General features: G+C 46.4%; 1 protein-coding gene across 1 annotated transcript; it reads left to right on the top strand.

Moving 5' to 3' along the window:
* Positions 1 to 731: 731 nt before the first annotated feature.
* SAP18 (Sin3A associated protein 18) lies at positions 732 to 12404 on the top strand. The gene is made up of 4 exons (XM_040426211.1): positions 732 to 904; positions 4470 to 4579; positions 10668 to 10790; positions 12109 to 12404. The coding sequence occupies exons 1-4, from the start codon at positions 833 to 835 to the stop codon at positions 12263 to 12265; spliced, it is 462 nt and encodes a 153-aa protein (XP_040282145.1). The 5' UTR covers positions 732 to 832; the 3' UTR covers positions 12266 to 12404.
* The last annotated feature ends 3441 nt before the right edge of the window (positions 12405 to 15845 follow it).

Below are 15845 nucleotides of genomic sequence, written 5' to 3'. Positions count from 1 at the left end.
CCTCTGGGAGCAACGAGGTGCAACGCCACAAGCCTCGTTGCTCCTAGGGGCTCCTTTGCATATTATAAAACATCCAGAATGCAGGCAATTGGTGGGACAAAGATGTTCAACTGTCAAGTGCACATCTCAGGTGAGATGATTTTATTGTGATGTAACTAATGACCGAACCCCCTGAAAGCGGTTGTCTCACAAAAAATACTCTACATTTTTCAAACCAGCCCCTGGATATGAATCCTTTTGTAATTGCATGTAATTAAAAATGTATTATAGCCAGTGAGCTATTCAATAAAATCTGTCTGTATAGTGCCACCTGCTGTTTGCTCTGTTTCTAATTTTTCTGTCCACCTCACTGAGGTCACACCTGCTCAGTTCCACCCTTCAACTGTCACCGGTGGTATCTACCCTTAGAAACTGTGACAACTACAGGGAGAGAGCTGCAGCAGAAAGGACACGTCCCTCTAAGCTGCCCGCTCCAGTACAGCGCAGCAATGTGGCTGTATGGTTTAGAAGTATTTAGGATAAAATATTTAAAGTATTTGGGTTTCTACAACTTTAATTTCAAAAATGATTACTGGGAAAAGAAGCTGTTACATCAGGACTATTGATAACGAGGTGACTACCAGAAGCCCACTTAGACCTCCACGGCGTCGTGACGTCACAAACACGTTACGTTACCATAGAGTTCACCGTTTTTGAGCGGCAAGTAGCAGGCGTAGGACGTACAGCGCGGTGACGTCATTACACATCCCGGGAAGGCGCCGGAAGTGAGTCTCTGGTGGTGTTTCAGTCCGCTGGACGCGAGGTTTTCACTGCGGCTTCAAAACTGGAGAAAATGGCGGTAGAGTCCCGGGTGACGCAGGAGGAGATTAAGAAAGAACCGGAGAAACCGATTGACCGGGAGAAGGTGAGGGAGCCGCTTGGGGCACGCTTTATAAATAGGGGGCTCCTACCGTATGTAGATGGCAGGACTTCATTCAGTGAGCTGCAGGCTCGTGCTCTGTGGACCCTGCCTTCACACGGGGCAGTCCTGCTCCCTCCAAAGGCACCCAATAGTGACTACACAGGAGGGGTGGCACCACAAGTCCCAGCAGGACTAGGATGATTAGTCTCAGTGTAGCAGCTGGGATTCTGTAAAAGCAGAGAATTTCTGGGTCTAGGGATGTCACAGGGTGAGAGGTCCTCTGATTGGGGCACCCCTTTATGGGTCATAGCAAACAGCGCCTCTGGTGGCTCCAGCGTGCTGTGTCCAAGATGGCCGCCCGGTGTGCGTCTTACATTTACCTCCTGCTGCAGGCAGATTTTGCCATCCCCAGTTACAACAGGGCCATGCTGTGCTATCCTGAAAGGGGTATGTTGGTTAGATTAAAGGGGTTGTCTCATCTCAGACATGGGGGCATATCGCTAGCATATACCACCGCTGTCTGATAGGCGCCGGTCCCACCGCTGGAACCCGCACCTATATCTGTAAGGGAGCGGGGAAGGTGGTGGCTGGAGAACTCTGGGTTTCCCGGGGTCCACCAAGCGCTCTCCCCTTAGAAGTGAATGGGAGCGTACCGCACACGACCGACCCCGCTTCCATTCACTTCTATGGACCCGACGGTAATAGCCCAGCCAGCGCTCAGCTCTTATCGGTGGCCCCTATTGAAAATGAATGGAGGGCGGCTGAGCATGCACAGTGCACCCTCCACCACTTTCAGGGCTCCGTTCCTGATACGCTGGGACCTGCACCTATAAGACAATTGCCTGAGATGAGACAACCCCTTTAAATGATCCCTCTATCCAGTGGGCCCCACTGATCACGAGAACTGGGGCGCTGTACCCCCTGCTGCCCCCCTAAAATGAACGGAGTGTCCGGTTGCACATGTGCACGCCCACTCCATTAACTTCTATGGGAGTTTCGGAGATAGCCGAGCGTTGTACTAGAAATTCCCATGGAAACAAATGGTGTGACTGGCTGCTCTGTTAATTTCAGGGGGTACGGGGCCCCCGTGATCGGTGGTGTCCCACTGGTAGGACTCCCACCAATCCTGTGGATAGGGTATCACTTAATCTAACCAGAATACCCCTTTAAAGGGAGTCAGTAGCAGTGCCAGGGGGAAACCTAGGTGACCTAAACCGTACGGAAATAACAAGCATTTCTCCGGATTAAAGGGTCAGATTATGGGAAGAAAGCGATGGTTATGGCACTGACCCCTTGTGGTTTTGGAGGTGACTGCCGGTAATCGCTGCACAAGAAGGAAGATTCTGTGATTTTCTAAGGTCTGTGTCCGAACAGACCAAGTCCTCCTCTCAGCTGAGATACCTTGTGTCTGGTCGGGGGGATCCAGCCTGGTAATGAATTATGTTTGTTGCCCTAATGAGCCCCTGAGACTTGGGAACAGAGACTGGTGCAAAAGTGGAGAGAGGTAGTAAGAGGGTGATGGCGCTCCTCGACGCACGTTTCGCGTCTGATCGCTTCCTCCTGAGGAAGTGATCACACGCAAAACGTGCGTCGAGTAGCGCCATCACCCTCTTACTACCTCTCTCCACATTGGTATGTTGCCATCTATGTCGCATTAGTAGTTAGCGAGCATGCATGTTTGTCACTTTGTGGCTCTTTATATGCATTGGACACTTTTTGGCACATCCTTATACTCATGCACTTCATACAGATTCGACCGCCATACCCTGTATTGGGATTTGTTACTAGCATCTTTTGAGGTCGCTATTACTGTTGCATTTTGTCATAGTTGGAGAGTCCGTATTTGAGGTGGTGTGTTACTGTTTGTTTGTCCCCACCTTTTCACAAGCCTGTACTGTGAATATTATTTTTAACATTTGTTATTAATAAACTTTATATTTTATGATTCATTATTGGTATGTTTTGCACTCGTTTCTGTGGTTTATCCCAGTTACAAACCTTATTAGGGCTCTTTCACACTTGCGTTATTGTCTTCCGGCATAGAGTTCCGTCGTCGGGACTCTATGCCGGAAGAATACTGATCAGGATTATCCTAATGCATTCTGAATGGAGAGTAATCCGTTCAGGATGCATCAGGATGTCTTCAGTTCCGGTACGGAACGTTTTTTGGCCGGAGAAAATACCGCAGCATGCTGCGCTTTTTGCTCCGGCCAAAAATCCTGAAGACTTGCCGCAAGGCCGGATCCGGGATCAATGCCCATTGAAAGGCATTGATCCGGATCCGGCCTTAAGCTAAACGTCGTTTCGGCGCATTGCCGGACCCGACGTTTAGCTTTTTCTGAATAGTTACCATGGCTGCCGGGACGCTAAAGTCCTGACAGCCATGGTAAGTGTAGCGGGGAGCAGGGGAGCAGCATACTTACCGTCCGTGCGGCTCCCCGGGCGCTCCAGAGTGACGTCAGGGCGCCCCAAGCGCATGGATCATGTGATCACATGGATCACGTCATCCATGCGCATGGGGCGCTCTGACGTCATTCTGGAGCGCCCGGGGAGCCGCACGGACTGTAAGTATACCGCTCCCCACTACTACTATGGCAACCAGGACTTTAATAGCGTCCTGGGTGCCATAGTAACACTGAAAGCATTTGGAAGACGGTTCCGTCTTCAAATGCTTTCAGTACACTTGCGTTGTTACGGATCCGGCAGGCACCTCCGGCAACGGAAGTGCATGCCGGATCCCAACAACGCAAGTGTGAAAGAGGCCTTAGCTCAGTGGGGGTCCTACCGCTGGGGCGCAAACCCCATTGAGCTCCCCCTGAAATGGACGGAGCGGCTGATTGGAATGTGCTCCGCGAATTCTGACCAGCTACTCTGTCCACTTCAGCGGGAGCTCCACAGGGTTTGGGTCCCAGCGGTAGGAACCCCACCGATTTTAATAGTTAACCTCCTGTCTTGTGGATAGAGAATAACGTTTTATGACTGGAATACCCCTTTAATGTGAAATGTGCCGCTCTCAATTTCCAGTTACTTACACAAACCATGTATTTCCATGGTTACAGACTACAGACACCCCCTGTGTAGTCTGACCTTCCAGTCACACTCCCTTCCATATGTTCTTTGCCATCCTATGTCCAGTAACATGTTTGATCAGGATTTTTAGGAAAACAGCTTCATATTTTAGTTAGGTTGGACTCTGGGTGCACAACCTTTTCTGGTTGGGGGTCACATTGTCACTGAAGGAATGCCAAGGGCCAGAAATAAAAGTTAAAGGCGTATTACCAACCGAAATACTGTATTTATGGTGTATTGTACATACAGTATGTACTATAAATGTCTGGTTACACCTCCAGGATTCCCATCTAATAGAAGAATACATGTGAGCAGCCACAAGACAGACATACGTGTCTCTATGGTTGGGGCCGCATGTGTCCATCCCTGGGTTGGACCAATACTACCGTAGTCGACGCGTCCTTTAACTGGAAGCTTCAGTGGGTCTCTAGCTTAATGGAAATGTGCTTCTCGGTCACATTCATTATATATTGTAATTCTTCTTGTTGTGTTTCTCCAGACTTGTCCTCTTCTGCTGAGGGTATTTACGACAAACAATGGGAGACATCACAGAATGGATGAATTCAACCGGGGAAACGTCCCGTCCAGCGAGTTACAGATCTATACGTGGTAAGCCATTATGCTTCATGACACTTCAGGGGTATCCTTCAAGACACCGTCCACCCTCTCATCTGGATCATGCCCAGATGATGTCGGGAGTGCCTACAGGCACATGGGGGCAGTGCACACAATAGTCTCATTGTGATTTGTTGTGATGAAATTCATGCAATTTGAATCCGTCAATGATTTGAATTTACTTTGGTTTTCGGGATGGTTTGGAATCCAACCCTCAGTTGATTTTGTTTTCTGTTCATTGGTCATTATTATATATTTTCCCTTTCATCCTCCATGATGGCATACCCTTACAGAGGACCCGCCTCCAACCAGGTAGGGACAGGAAGAATAAATTTGACCCTCCTCCGGCTCTGTCTCTTCCTGTCCCTCCAGGTGGGACATGGATCATTCCTCATGGCACTTGCTATGAGCCCGTTTCTGTTCTAAGGCAGGCAGAGGCGGTAAGGAAAAAGGGAATGCCTTATACACATGAGGGAAGCAGGCAGCACCCGTGCCCTAGTTGGGTATTGAGGTGCTGGGGACCCATTCAAGATCCCTGCTCCTTACCTCCCGCTCAGCACGTCGGGCGTGGAGGTCCATGTGTGACCGGACACTCAGTGAGTCCCTCAGCTTCTTTGGTAAGCTCCTCATCGCAATCCGATACCTTCGGCACTCACGATGAGGCCACCGGAAGTCGTATGCAGCTCACGTGCGTTCCAGGAGTTACTTCCGGTCTGTGGAAAGCATGCTGAAGGGGCGGAGCTACAATTGGCGTGCAGGATCATGGCCGAAGTCGCCCGGTGATCTGAGGTCTGCAGGTAAGAGTATTTAAAGGGGATCAGAGGTGGTACAGTTAAACATGTCTGAGCTGGGTACTGGTCAGATGGAGTCCTCTCAAGGACCTGCTATTGTAAGAGTCTGAGGGGAATGCTGGTTATGTTACTTAAGCTAACCCCCTTGTACCTCTGTCTCCCTCTCTTCCTGTATGTGTGCAGAGTGATAAGGATGGTACTCGGAAAGCTAAATCTAGTCCAAAAACTAAAAAGTGTTATATGTTCAGTTAAAATTGCCTGATACATATAGCAAAAAAATGCAAAAAGTGTACCTCTAAGGGTCCATTCACACGTCCCCTATTTCGTTCCACATTTTGCGGAACTCAATTGCGGACCCATTCATGTCTATGGCCGTATCCGGAATTGCAGATCCGCACCTCCGGGTCCACAATTCCATTTGCGAAAAAAAAAATAGAACATGTCTTATTCTTGTCCGCAAGATTAGGCATATTCTATTATAGTGCCGGCTATGTGCGGTCCGCAAAATACGGAACACACATCGCCGATGTCCGTGTTTTGCGGATCCATGTTTTTTGCGGACCCTTATATGGCAAAAGACCCGATTCCGTCTATTAGGGACGATCTAAGGGATGTGATTAGGGAAGAAATGAGATCTGCCCTAGCTGAAAATCCTGTCGTTTTTCCGGGGACAACTAGCTCAAAACGTAGGGATACCAAAATGATCGTTTCAAGCTAGTCATCTGCAGATTCAGATCAGGAATCGGATTCAGAGGATCCGGACTCTTGGGATTCATCTGGGTCTGATTCAGAAACTTCCTCTTTTCTTCTGAAGATACAAAAGTTAGTCAAAGCGATCAGGGTGACTATGGATCTTTTGGAAGAAAGGGTCCATAAGTCCATCCAAGACCAAATGTTTAGTGGTCTGGAACAAGAGTTTTCCCAGTCCACAAAAACATGCAGAAATTGGTAAAAAAGGGAATGGAAAACTCTGGATAGAAAATTATTTGCCCCTAAATCTGAGACGTCTTCCTTTTAGTGAAGAGGATGATGCCTTGCTAACAATCTGCCCTAAAGTTGACGCGTCTGTCTAAACTAGTTAAAGGGGCAAATGCACTTCCATTTGAAGACATGGGGACCCTAAAAGACCCCATGGACAAGAAAGCAGATTAGACTTCAAAAAAGACCTGGGAGGCTGGCGCTGCTCTATTCAAACCTAATCTGGCTGCTACGTCTGTTTCTAGATCCTTGAAAAGGTGGTTGTTACAGTTAGTAGCTCTCCTAAAAGAAGGAGCTCCTTATGACGCACTAAAAGACTTCTTCCCTTTGCTTTTGAAGTCAGTAGATTTCTTGTCAGACTCTACAGCGGAGTCAGTCAGAATGGAAGCAAAAGCCACTGGACTAGCAGTAGTGGCTAGGAGAGCTCTTTGGTTGAAATATTGGGCTGGTGATATCAGTTCCAAGATGAAATTATGTAGTTTACAGTTTCATGGAAAACTGATGTTTGGCCAAGATTTAGAAACTATTTTAGAGAAGGCCTCCGACTCAAAAGTCCTTCCCTAAGGATACAAATAAGAGAGAATTTCCCTTTCGAACAGTTAAAGTTTTCCTTTTAGGCAAAAAGATCTACTAGGGAAACCCATTGGTCCAAAGGAAAAAATCAGAAGACTGGAAACAGAGGCTTTCTGTTTACCCCCAAAAATACAGAATCTTCCAAACAATGATGCCAGGGTTCAGGTGGGAGGAAGACTGAAGTTTTTTTGTAAAAAAAATGGGAAAACATCACGGTAAATCCTTGGGTATTAAATATTATTGCAAAAGGTTACAATATTGCCTTTCGTCTTCCTCCTACCTTTAATGTCTTCAGAGTAACCCCAATTCAGAGATCTGTCTTCTTACAAGAAAAAATGGAGGAGGGTATTCGGAATCTATTGGCTCAAAGAGCCATTATCCCGGTTCCTTTCTCGCAACAAAGAAAGGGCTATTATTCGACAGTTTTTCCGGGGGGGGGAAAAAATAAATTGAAAATTCAGAGTGATAATAAACTTAAAGCCTGAACAGGTTGATAAAATACGATATATTCAAAATGGAGACCATAAGATCCACAATAAATCTGTTAAAAGATGGAGATTTTTTGGCATCGATCTTAAAGATGCATATTACATATTCCGGTATGCGAGAAATCTCAGAAATTACATCATTTCCAGTTCCAAGTACTTCCCTTTGGAATCGCCTCCACCCCGAGAGTGTTTATAAAAGTAATGCTAGAGCTGGTGGCTCATTTAAGAAGGCGAAACATCCTAATTATTCCCTACTTGGACGATCTGTTAATTGTAGGCGACTCAGAACAGACACTGGAGAACAATTGTTCAGAACTTGTCAGACCCTTTATCAGACAGGTTGGTTAATAAACTGTAAAAAATCAAATCCTTGCCCATCTCAGGATTTAAAATTTTCAGGGTTCCGTCTAAATTCTACTCGTCAATAAACATTTCTTACAACCCAGAAGGTGATGGTGAAAAGGTTGCGAAATTTCAAAATCAATCTGTATGTACAATCAGGGAGGCGATGAAGCTACTGGGTTCTTTGACTTCTTGCATCCCGGCTGTAAGATGGGCACAGTTCCACACTCGGATTCTACAGACAGAAGTCAGGAATCATTAGAGGGGAAAGTTCAAATTCCCTTACTAGTAAATCAGTCCCTGCAGTGGTGGAAAAATCCAGAACATCTGATGAGGGGTTCCATGGAATCCCGAACATTTGATTGTTACGACAGATGCAAGCCTTTGGTAAAGGGGAGCGCACTGCTCTCATCTCTCTTCCGAAGGCAAATGGTTTTACAGTCAGAGATCCCGCTCTTCAAATCAGAGAGTTAGCGGCTGTCTGGGAAGCAATAAAGGCATTCTCATTACGTAAAAGGAAAGGACCTTAAAGTAAGGACGGACAACACAACAGTAGTTGCCTACCTAAATCATCAAGGAGGAACAAGAAGCCTAGCTCTGAGCCAGTTAACATAAAAAAAAAAATTCTTGGGCGGAAGTTCACTTAAGATACCTGTCGGCTATACATCTAAAACAGGCATGCTCAACTTGCGGCCCTCCAGCTGTTGTAAAACTACAACTCCCACAATGCCCTGCTGTAGGCTGTTTGGGCATGCTGGGAGTTGTAGTTTTGCAACAGCTGGAGGGCTGCAGGTTGAGCATGCCTGTTCTAAAAGGATCCCAGAGTTCTTAAGCAGAACTTCTTTAAAATCAACAGAATGGAGCCTAGAAAAACAGGCTTTACTCCAAATCACAGAATTATGGGGAATTCCACAAGTGGATCTATTTGCCTCAGCAGCAAATGCAAAATTAAAAATGTTTTTTTCCCTGAACAGTTTCGATGGGAACATAGGTGTGGACGCACTGTCACAAAAGTGGAATTTTCAACTGGCGTATGCCTCTCTCCCCCCTCTTCAACTAATTCCCAGGGTTCTAAAAAAGATCCGGCTAGACAAGGCCCATGTTATTCTGATAGCTCCTCTGTGGCCGTAAAAACCATGGTTCCCCTTGCTGAAGACCCTGTCAGTTCAGAGCCCATGGATTCTTCCTTGGGTACAAAATCTGCTGTCACAGGGTCCTATCTGTCATCCCAAAGTAGAAAGGTTACATCTGGCAGCTTGGAACCTGAAAGGGTGATATTGAGGTCTAGGGGTTTATCGGATGCCATTATAAACACCATGACGGCCATCAGGAAAGAAGTGACTTCTAGAATTTATGCTAAAGTTTGGAGCTGTTTCTGTAGTTGTTCAAGCCAGAATCTCTTCCCAGAAGTTTTCGGTTCAAGCAATTTTAGGATTCCTGCAGTCAGGATTTAAGAAGGTATTACGTCCAAATACATTGAGGGTACACATATCTGCGTTAATCTGAATTATACAAATCTGTAGGAATATCTCCACCAAAATATTTTACAGCCCACGCTGCAAGTTCTGTTTCAGCATCCTGAGCTGAGAAGGAGAGCGCTTCATTAGAACAAATATGCAACGTGGTCAAGCCCTCACACATTTATTAAACATTATAGGGTGGCTACTAGGGCTAGTCACGAGCTTGCCTTTGGTAGAAAGGTGCTACAGGCCATAGTTGCCGCCCCCCCAACAAGAAAAAATGAATCTGTTATTTCGCAGAGTATGCCGTCATGGAGGATGAAAGGGAAAAATCTAATTACTTGCCTGTAATTCCCTTTTCATGAATCCTCCATGACTGCATGGTTTCTTCCCCCCCCCCAAAAAAAAAAAAATCTAGATTGGTGGAGATGTGTGTTGGTGTGAATGCAAAAAATAAATAATTATATGCACATATGAAGGAAAGACTCTCTTGGCTCTCGGTCCAGAAAGACAGAGGGAGAGCCGGAAGGGGGTCAAATTCTTCCTGTCCCTACCTGGTTGGAGGCGGGGCCTCTCTCGTGGTATGCCGTCATGGATTCATGAAAAGGGAATTAACGGTAAGTAATTTGATTTTCTATCATTAACGACTTTCAACTCGAATGTTTCATCCATAAAATCTCATGTGGGATTTAAAGGAGTATTCCCATCACAGACAATGGGGGCATATCGCTAGGATATAACACCACTGTCTGATAGGTCCCGAGAACAGAGGGGGGGAGGTAGGGTCCGGCCACCGCTAAGCGCTGTTCCCATACAAGAGAATAGGAGCGCACCACACTTGCACGGCCACCGCTCCCATTCATTTCTATGTGGCCGACGGAAATAGCTGAGCCAGCTATTTTCGGCGGCCCCATAGAAATGAATGGATGGCGGCTGCGCAGTTCTCTGCCGCCTTCCCCGCTCTGTTCTCAGGGTAGGTGTGGGTCCCAGAGGTGGGACCTGCAGCTATCAGACAGTGGGGGCATATCCTAGCGAGATGCCCCTATTGTCTGTGATAGGAATACCCCTTTAAGCGTTACCTTATGGTTTTCTGAGCAGTGTAAATGAGAAGCTATTGCTCTGTCTCCTCCATAAACCTGCACAGCGAAGTCAGCCAAGCTTGCATGTTGACTGGAGGAGATAAGCAGCCACAGGACAGGTTGCTTATTCTTCAAGATCATAATTGAAAAAAGACTGTCTGTCTTTCCCTTGAAAGCAGACATTGAGGATGCGCCGAGCAGCCTCTATGTATATTGGGTTACTGGAGAGGTATCTATCGTAGCAATAAGCCCTGTATAAAATGCAGGGCTGCTGGGTATTTCAGTATTAGGCTCCTCAGGATGTCATATAGGTGTTACCTTGCCTTAATATATATGTACATCATCTGATTATTTTCCCTTACTTTCAATAGGATGGATGCTACTCTGAAAGAGCTCACCAGCTTGGTGAAAGAAGTCTACCCAGAGGCCCGTAAAAAGGGCACACACTTCAACTTTGCTATTGTTTATCCAGACCCCAAACGGCCGGGCTACAGGTATGTGGACATTTGGACTGTTTTCTCTCATTAAAAGCTTCACTGCCCAGTGAGTGGGTGATCCTGACTTGGAGGGACCCTGGTGTACGCACCTTCTGTTTTTTGTTGAAACGCCAGTCTTCACCACAGGTTCTGCTTCTCTTTAAAGGCTTGTGACGAGCGTTGTTCTTTTTAAAGGGGTTGTCATAAAGATAACCCCTGTTCGTATGTCCTGATAGGGTACTTTCACGCTAGCGTTATTCTTTTCCAGCATAGAGTTCCGTCACAGAAGCTCAATACCGCAAAATAACTGATCAGTTTTATCCTAATGCATTCTGAATGGAGAGAAATCTGTTCAGGATGTGTGCTGCGGTTTTAGCTCCGTCCAAAATTCCAGAACACATAGCCATTTTCTCCCATTGAAATGCATCAATGCAGGATCCGGCCCTGAGTGTTCCGGCAAAATGGATCAGTTTTTGCGGTCTGTGCATGCTCAGACCGGAAAAATAAATAAATGCCAGATCTGTTTTTCTGGATAACACTGGAAAGACTGATCCGGCATTTCAATGCATTTGTTAGACCGATTAGGATCCTGATCAGTCTGATAAATGCCATTAGTTTGCATACGGTTTGACAGATCCAGCAGGAACTGCCTGCTGGAATCCTCTGCCGCAAGTGTGAAAGTAGCCTTATGTGGGTATATGGACATCCTAGAGGGAGGTCCGCTATGAGCAGAAACATATGAGCTCCCTATAGTAGGCCATTTGTTTCCATGGTTGTCATGTAATGGCAAAAATGCCTGGCTCTCTGTGGCTTTGCCTGACTAAATTGGCTAATTGCCAAAAGCAGGACCCAGAAAGATTATTATGTATGACTAAAGTTCTATTAAGTATATAAAATAAATCCTTTTCCGATAAACCACCTGTCACTAGATACGTTAAAGGTTGTGTTGTCCGGGGACGTAAACCCTCAGACTAGGTTGTCATTATCTGACTAGTGAGGGTCAGGCTCCCAGACCTCTACTTAGGCCAGGTCACGTCCATTGGTAACATGGCCTCTCCCATTCAAGTGAATTAGACTGAGCTGCAATACTAAGCCCAGCTACTATACAATGTATGGCGCTGTTTGGTATCCTGTGAAGAGGCTGCAGCACTTGTATGAGCAAGTCCCCTCAAAGAATTGATTGGTGGGGGTTCCCTCACTGACCCGATATTGATGAGCTGTACTACCGATTGGTCATCAATAATAATTCCTAGAAACCCTCTTTAATTTTTACTTCTCCTAATATGAGATTGTGTTTGTAACTTAGGAAATACTAATGTCATGCTTGTTATTTCAGGGTAAAGGAAATCGGCAGCACAATTTCAGGAAGAAAGGGATCAGATGATGCCATGACATTACAATCACAGAGGTTCCAAATCGGAGATTACCTAGACATAGCAATAACGCCTCCCAACAGAGCTCCACCTCCATCTGGACGTATGAGACCCTACTGATTTTGTTTTTTAAAGACTTTTATTTTTTTTCTAGAGAACATCAGCCATTGGAATATTAGTGTGTCCCCTGCCCCCACCCCTCCCACTGACATTTTTTTTTTGTCTTTCAGTTTATTCTGTATAAAATCTTGATCAGTGATTTTTGTTCTTTGTGTTCATTTGTATTCAAAAAAACTTTATTCTGGTATTTATCATAAATACCTTACACCACTCAAGAAATCGAAGCGCCCCCCCCCCCCCCCCTTATGAATTGGATAGCTGTTGGCTGACTATTATTCCTCCTGACCCCCTCCCCCCCCCATACACCTGTACTCTCAGCTTGGCATAGCGTGCAGATGTTATGGATGGCAGTAAGATGCTAATGGCAGCTTATCACACGGAGAACAAAAGGATTGGGCATGTCTATGTCCAGCAGTCCGATCCTTATTTTTCCATAGCATCATCACGATGGCATACAAGGAGATTGACCCCTGACCTCTGTAGGGGCAGGAACAGAGAAAGGTTAAATACCCCCCTCCCACCACCAACACCAGTGTTTTCTGTCCCTACAGAGGACAGGGCAGAGAAAGGTCTCCCTGTATGCAGGGAGATGAAGCTAGGAATTACAATGATTTCTTTATTACCTGACAAAATCGCTGGCATCCTGCCATGGCGTCCCCCTGCCCTCCCGCGGTCCCAGTACTAACGCTGGGCAGCGGTGTTATGGGAATACTCACTCCGGTCATATATGGTGACGGCTCCCTCCTGGCCTACCGGGGCTTCAGCAGGGTTGCGCGCCCTGCGCCTGTGGCGCATAGGTGGTGACGTGACGTAGGCGGCATACGGCGCCCGGCTCAAAGCCGAGGCCCCAACATTCAATGAATGCTCCTGGCCTGAAGTCTGGGGCCCCTCTCCTGCTAACCCATCAGAACTGAGAGGGAAAAGTATCCTGCCGCGATGTCTGGGACGGACGCACGCTCTCCTAAGGAGACCGAACCACCGCTGCCGCCATCCGTGAATCCCCTCAGGGGCTGTTTTTGCATGGTCAGGGAGTCTGCTGGTCCCCCTCTCCTGCGGCAAAAAGGGGGGGGGGGGGAAGAAGAAGAATATTGATCCTCCTGTATAAAGCTTACTGTTGGTCTTTAACTGCTTATCTCTGGAGATAATGTTGTGGGTCTCCTCTCTATCTCTTGAGAGGCCCACTTTATGTGCAGATGTTACATTAGGGGCTGGCTCCAGTGTACACCTCTTTGGATCCCCCCTCTCCCTTTCCTCTGACCGTCCCTTTATAGCAGGGGTGCACAACGTTTTCTGGGTGGGGGCCACATTGTCAGACTGAACCAACGTCAAGGGCCGAAAATAAAATTTAAAGGGGTAAAAAAACTGAAATACTGTATTTATGGCATATCGAACATACAGTATATGCCATTAATGTGTAGTTACACTTCCAGGACTCCCATCTAATGGGTGTAAACATGAAAAATACATGTGAGCAGCCACAAGACATAGACATACATGTTTGTTACTAGATGGTATCAAGGGCCGCATGTGGCCCCCGGGCTGCAGGTTGTGCACCCCTGCTTTATAGCAACCTTCTCCTCCTTTCAGGTGTCCAAGGAGACTCAAAAAATTTTTTTTTAAAAAAGGTCGAGATCCCTCAGATGTATCTCCTGTAATGGCAATCTTCTAAACAATTATCCCAAGAAGTTTTGCAAAAAATTGTATATCAAACATTGTATGTGACGAAGCACCCTCTCTGAAAGAGTAACTTAAATCTATGATACAGGTTGAAATTCGATCTCTGGCCCACCTATCCGCTAATCCCTCTGATTTACCGCAACCCAAGAGGAAGGGTGCTGGGTCACCTTCCTCTTCTGAATCTGAGGCCATAGCGGACAAGAATGTCCATTCGGCCAAGTCATGGGAAGAGGGGGGAAAGAGTCTCCGATTCGGACTCTGTGGACAGTGGCTGCAGATTCTGTTTCTCTATGGAAGATATGTCCGACCTACTCAGAGCAGTCAGATCCACAATGGGGGTGGAGGAAGTACAACGCACCCACTCCATACAGGAAGAAATGTTTGGAGGGTTAAGAGTTAAAAAAACACGTGTGTTCCCCATAAACGAGAACATTAGGGACATGGTTTTGGAGGAATGGGCAGACCCTGAAAGACGACTGGGAGTCTCTACTTCCTTTTAAGAACAGGTTACTATTTGATCTCGAAGAATCCAAGATCTTCAATGGGATTCCTAAAATAGATGTTCAGGTTGCTAAGGTGAACAAAAAGACATCCCTCCCATTTGAGGATGCCTACCAGCTCAAGGATTCTATGGATCGTAAAGCAGACAGCCTGCTCAGGAAATCTTGGGAGGCTGCTATGTTTAATATTAAGACTAACATTGCGGCTACTTCCGTCGCAAGATCCATGTTTCTTTGGCTGGGAGAATTAGTGGATCATATAAAGAATAAAACGTCTAGAGAAGAAATCCTCAACTCCCTTCCTCTCTTAAAATCTGCTACTGCCTTCCTGGCGGACGCCTCGGCTGAGTCGGCTCGATTCTCCGCCAGAGATGCGGTGCTTTCCAACTCGGCCAGACGGGCACTTTGGATGAAGTGCTGGTCCGGGGACAAGACTTCAAAATTAAAAGTTTGCTCAATACCTTTTTCCGGGGAGTACGTTTTCATCCCAGTCTTGGACCAAATTTTAGGAAAAGCCGCAAAAAAATAAAGGGTTTCCGGAGGATCGTCCCTTCAGGCGCCGATTTCCCTTTAGCTCTTCCTCCGGTCAAGAGAAAAGCTACAGGGGAAAGGGAAGTCGGGGTGCTGGAGTTACCCCAAAGGGGGAGGAGGGAAAGGTCAATCCTCTTCCCACTAGAAACTATCCGACAAGCAATGACGCCGGAGTGGGGGGGGGAAGACTCTTAAGTTTCCTGGCGGAGTGGGAATCTCTTTCCCAAAATCCCTGGGTCTCCAGAATAATCAGAACAGGTTATCAAATAGAGTGGTCTTCAAAACCCCCAAACAAATTTTCGCTAACATGTTTTCAACCTAACTTTTGGCAGGGAGTCCAAAATCTGACGAATGTAATCACCCCAGGGGGCCGGGGATACTATTCAACATTATTCCTAGTCAGGAAAAAAAAGAAGGCACATTTCGAACAATCATAAACCTGAAACCTTTAAACAAATTTATTCTTTACAGGAAATTCATCATTATCAGTTAGAAGCCCTCCCCTTTCGGGATCTCATCGGCCCCGAGGATCATTACCAAAGTGGTGGTAGAGATGGTTGCTTTCGTCAGGAGAAGGGGGCTTATGGTGGAACCCTACTTGGACGCATTTCTCCTGATCAGCGAAGATCTCTATCAGATCAACTCGGTTTTGAAATATTTTCTGTCCATCCTAAACAACCTCCGGTGGATTATAAATGAAAACAAGTCTGTCTTCACCCCCCTCAAGAAAAGTCCGGTTTCTAGGCATGACCCTGGGACTCCCGAAGGCAAGTGGTATTCCTACCTCAAGACAAGATCTCGACTCTTCAGCAAAAAATCTAATTCTTTCAGAAGAAAAGGTCATGCTCAATCAGAGAAGCAATGAGTCTGCT

This window comes from Bufo bufo, chromosome 3 (genome assembly GCF_905171765.1).
Source record: "Bufo bufo chromosome 3, aBufBuf1.1, whole genome shotgun sequence".
Classification (NCBI taxonomy): Eukaryota; Metazoa; Chordata; class Amphibia; order Anura; family Bufonidae; genus Bufo; species Bufo bufo.
The sequence above is the reverse complement of the archived record's forward strand: the minus strand, read 5'-3'. Positions and strand labels throughout refer to the sequence as shown.

Excerpts from the sequence above, each read along its gene's own strand:
- SAP18 (XM_040426211.1), top strand. The coding sequence starts at position 833 with ATGGCGGTAGAGTCCCGGGTGACGCAGGAGGAGATTAAGAAAGAACCG. Across the intron at positions 905-4,469 it reads AACCGATTGACCGGGAGAAG|ACTTGTCCTCTTCTGCTGAG; the intron begins GTGAGGGAGCCG and ends GTGTTTCTCCAG. Across the intron at positions 4,580-10,667 it reads GAGTTACAGATCTATACGTG|GATGGATGCTACTCTGAAAG; the intron begins GTAAGCCATTAT and ends TACTTTCAATAG.